The sequence below is a fragment of the Sphaeroforma arctica genome (genome assembly GCF_001186125.1).
Source record: "Sphaeroforma arctica JP610 unplaced genomic scaffold supercont1.2711, whole genome shotgun sequence".
Classification (NCBI taxonomy): domain Eukaryota; class Ichthyosporea; order Ichthyophonida; genus Sphaeroforma; species Sphaeroforma arctica.
In genome coordinates, this window is record NW_014037847.1 from 1 (window position 1) to 5151 (window position 5151).

Genomic DNA, 5151 nt, shown 5'->3' on the forward strand with positions numbered 1-5151 from the left:
CGCGCTTATGGTGTGTATATATGTTTTCATTTAGTTCGTACTTCGTTCATACAGTGTCGTCAATGTCTGTAGCTGTTGTTACCTGGCACATCACACCGTACGGGTGACTGAGTTGGCAACTCTGCGAATCCGACATAATGCGAAATACCTTTCTTGGGGAAGATCCCATACAACGGATGAGAAATTATCTGTCTATCAAAGTGCTGTTCAAAAATCGAGTTTACAAACACCCATCAGCCTTCAACTATGAAATTTAATGTGAGATTGGTGCACCATATTGCAGTGACAGTTGTTTTATTATGTTAAAAAGGCCAGAAAGAACATCGTTTTGATTCTGCAACATGAGGCATATTTTCTCAGTGTAATTCGGTACATGTCCTATTTTCCTACATATAATATTCGCCTTGACTAATTTACGCGCACTGGTAAGGCAAATTTGGACTCCCTTTCCAAAATAGAAGTTCTATAAACACATTTCATCCCAAGTGCCTTATGATTACTTTCCTGACCCCCTAATTTCAATTTTAGTCGTCATAATCGATGGGCCATGAATGATTTGCATCAATACTGGAAATTAAAATCGAGTGTGTCCAGTCCCAGCCGTTTTTTCTGTATGAATACTTATATGAAATTCTGTATGAAAACTGTAAATAATCTCTGTATGAAATTTCCAATACCAAAAATCACCGCAATGAGAGCTGCTGAATTCAAACGTATACTAGGTTAGTGTGTAATTGTTAAGTGTTTCTCAACTGTTTAAAGTCTATTTTATCGTTATTTATACAGGTTGTTTCCTGAGTGTTTATATCACTCGAACGACAATATATATCGCAGGCAACAAACATGTTGGGGGACGCTCTACTTCACCCACTTGGATTAAGAGTTCAGTATATACAAATAAACTCTCCTGTGTTAAAAGGGGACTTGACGTTTCAAAAGATTATTGAGATACGTCCAACGTATCTGCTTAAAACTGCTGACAAACTTTCACAACTCATACATTTACTTGTGCGATTACTAATTCTCGCCCACTACCAAAACTACCACGGTCCATCATAACGGTATATAGTTTCCCGTATAACGCCGCAGTTGTTCGTAGCATTTCTATTCACTCAATATCAGCCGTATGGAAATCATTCTATCAACTCGGAAAACGTGTTGTAGGTGCCCGCCCCCAAGCGGTGGTTTTAATGTAGAATGGTGTGCAATGCACCTGCTGTGTAACCAAACTACCACAAAGGTTGCACCGTGAAAACGGCTCAGTGCAGATACCGGCACTCGTTGCCCTTGTTGCATTTTCCTAATGAAGCAAAGTATCGACAGGGTACGGGTATGGAACTTCGCTCGCCACTGTACGGGATAAGGGAAGGGGTACGAAGGACTGTTAATAGCTGAAATGTATGGTTGATGTGATGTGCGAATGTGTGTATGTGTATGTGTGAGAGTATACTTATACTCATACTCGTACTCGAGTGCAATAAGCAGACAGTTTAAAAGTGCTGAGTTACGCATGGGCTCGAGTGACAGGCACTTATCAAGACATACATTGAGAAAAGCAGTACTAAAACTAAGTTGACTAAAAACAGCGACACGTTTTATAACTATCCGCGTGCGGACTGTAATATGCTATATATCATAAGCATAACGCGGTTGTGAACAATTGCACTTAGATTGCTGAACACCATATGCGTATGACGATTGAGGATACGGACAGCCATGCAAACAGAGATACAATTTAGTGCATATATTCACAACACAAGTAGGACGCCAAACACAAAACCCAATATTCAACAATACAGGCATGATTAGAGCCTCAATACCGCGTACATTGGAAGCAATAAAACTCCCGTAGACATTCAGACAAACTATCACCAGAAACACTGTTTCGAAAGAAAGCATAAATAAATAGACATCTAGACACACCAGGTACAAAGTCTCAGATAACCCTACGGGTACAAGACCACAGAACGTTTCGAAAGCAAGTATAAATGCATAGACATTCAGACACACCAGGTACAAAGCCTCAGATAACCCTACGGGTACAACACCACAGAACGTTTCGAAAGCAAGTATAAAGACATCTAGACACAACAGGTACAAAGCCTTAGATAACCCTACGGGTACAACACCACAGAACGTTTCGAAAGCAAGTATAAATGCATAGACATTTAAACACAACAGGAACAAAAGCCTCAGATAACCCTACGGGTACAACACTACAGAACGTTTCGAAATCAAGTATAAATGTATAGACATTTAGACACACTAGGTACAAAGCCTCAGATAACCCTACGGGTACAACACCACAGAACGCCCACATAGATAAGCAAGCATAAGCCATGCATGGGATGCTCTTCAAAAGTGTCCCAAACAGCCACAACAAAACCAAGTACAACTCTGTACAGACTGCCGCATACGCAGACTATAACTCTGAAAAGGGTAGCAGTCGCATCCGTTCAAGTGCATTCAATCATATACTGACATTCTACTTAGAGTCTCAGTCGTATTCGCTCGAGTACAAAACACCATATATAGACATGTCCTATTTTCAACGTCCTGTGCATCTTACCCGCTTCGCTTGCGCCCTCCTCTGCTGCCACCGGATTGGATCCTGGGCCTTTTGCCCCTGGCCTCAGACACGACCAGGAATCGGCCGATACTCACCTGTAGGCAATGCAGCAGAGATGGCAAAAGGGGGTGAGCTGAGAGAGGCTAGGCTGTAACACGCATGAGTGGCCAATGCGAGTGCATAGTGAGTCATACGCGCAACAGGGCACATGTTGACGGATTGTCTCCATACGATAGTCATGGACGTGTGGGTGACCGATGTGGATATTTGATAGTTATTCAGATCAGAAAACAAAGACTTGTGTAGAAAAGCGACGGTTTCATAGCCGCATGCTTGTTTGATATAGTGGTGTCAGTTGTGACGGATTGTCGTCAACGATAGCCATTGACGCGGGTGACCGATGTGGATATTTAATTGTTATTTAGACCAAAAAACAAAGACCAAAGACATGTAGAAGTTCCATACTCGCTTGTTCGCTAGCATGCTCGCTTGATATAGTGATACCAGCATATGTTTGCCCCGAGCTTGACTATTAAAAGTACTAATTCACCTTGACATATAAATTCGAACTTGACAATTGCGGCCTAATGACTGAAGATCACGTCTTCACAAATGCATGTAATGCCAGGATTTATATTTAATGAGAGTGAATAAGCGTGCGCAGACACGGCAAGTCTCCAACGCTCGCATATAGCAAGACAATAGGGCATATAAACAACCTGCAATGAATACACACGCACACGCTATTGCTGGAAACGAGCCCATCAGTTAAAGGCAGCAAGCACTAACCACATGTTCTACATGTTACTCGTCGGGGGCGTAGTGAAGTGCCGATATATACACATGCATGCACACAATAGCATACATGACACACCCCCGCGCATACTGCAAGAACACAGTTAGTCTCTGACTGCACTCGTCGGGGGCGTAGTGAAGTGCCGATATATACACATGCATGCACACAATAGCATACATGACACACCCCCGCGCATACTGCAAGAACACAGTTAGTCTCTGACTGCGCATCAGTAACTAGCACACGCCGGTGCGCAACACATGTTTGTATATACATGGGTGCTAACCTGTATTGGTGTACGAAACACATCGAATGCCTGAGCATGAATACTAGCGCATGGCAATCCACAAATAACGACACCGATCTGATCATGGGCACTCATTCGCATCTGTACCTGTCACAACTCCCATCACTCTGCATAAAACACTGAACCATGCCTGCAGATGATAACCAACACGTACCTGCACATTGATGCTCAATGCTTTCTCGAGCATCTCCGCGTTCTCCACCGTTACAAACGCCGTTCCATTCGACGTGTTCAGTGACACGTGCTTGACCTTGCAGTCTTTGAATATACGCGTGAGGTTGCTCTGTTCGTAGTGTGACGGTATGTTCTTCACAAACGCCACATACGCCTTGCTCGGTGTCAGGATAACGGGCGGTGGCTCCTCCTCCTGTGCCGGGGCTTGTGCAGCCTCTGCCCCCTCCTTCGCATCCCCGCGCGCGTCTCTTGGTGGCTGTGGTTGTGTGCGAGTGTGTGGTTGTGCTTGTGACGGTGTCTGGTTCTTATTTTTACTGGGCACCGCCTTCACAGACTTGCCATCTCCATTGGCATCTGCAGCGATTGCCTTCCTACTCCTCGGCGTATTCCTGGTCTTCTCCTTAGCCGACCTTTGTTGTTGTTGTTGTGGTTGGTGTTGCTGTGGTTGTGGTTGTTGTTGTGGTGGTTGTTGTTGTGCCTGTGTTTGCACGCCATCCGTGTCTGCGTGTGTTTCCCCCCCTTCACCCGTATCATTCTGTGTGTTGAGTGTTTGCTCGACACTCCTGCTCGTCTCAGCCTGGGTGCTCGTGCTGGCATTTGGTTGCCCACTGCTTGTGTTATTCTTCTTATTCTTTCTACTATTATTACTGCCTGCGACATCCTCATTGTCTCCGTTCGGCAAAACGGTACTGTCGCGGTCTTCTATACTAATATCAGCCTTCGGTGTCCCGCTATCGCCCGTTGTCTGTGTCTGTGTCGGTGTTGGTGTCTGTGTTTGTTCCGCTGAAGGCGTGTTCTGTGGCTGTGCCGCCGGTGGTTTATCTCTGTTCATATTATTACTAATGTGTGCGTTGAGGTTGGCCGTAGTGGTTGCCATCGTTTGCTCCAGTTTCGCTATGAGCGCACGATTAGCCATTAGTTTCCTCTCAAAGGCACGCCGTTTGTTTGCATGTTTCTTCCGTTTACTGAAGTCTTGACCTGTGAATATAGAATCAGTATAAACAGCCGTGGCAAATGGTGAGAAACAGAGATACATACGAAAAATTACGCGTCCATATCTGTTAATATCATAGTTCATAGGTCTTATTATCGCCCAGTACCAACTTGTGACCAGAATAGCCCAAATAGCCAATATACAAAATGTATACATATATATATATATATAAATACATATAATTATATATATATATAAACTTAAATATATATAATTATATATATATATATATTTATATATATATATTTATATATATATATTATATATATATATAAACATAATATATATATAAATTTATATATATATATATA

General features: G+C 43.1%; 1 protein-coding gene across 1 annotated transcript; it reads right to left on the minus strand.

The window, feature by feature from the left end:
• Nucleotides 1-988: 988 nt before the first annotated feature.
• On the minus strand, nucleotides 989-4840 carry SARC_12914 (hypothetical protein). Its single transcript, XM_014292971.1, has 3 exons — nucleotides 3827-4840; nucleotides 2570-2664; nucleotides 989-1350 (listed from the first exon to the last, which is right to left on the minus strand). Exons 1-3 carry the CDS (start codon nucleotides 4760-4762, stop codon nucleotides 1260-1262), a joined length of 1122 nt encoding a protein of 373 aa, XP_014148446.1. The 5' UTR covers nucleotides 4763-4840; the 3' UTR covers nucleotides 989-1259.
• Between the last annotated feature and the right edge of the window lie 311 nt (nucleotides 4841-5151).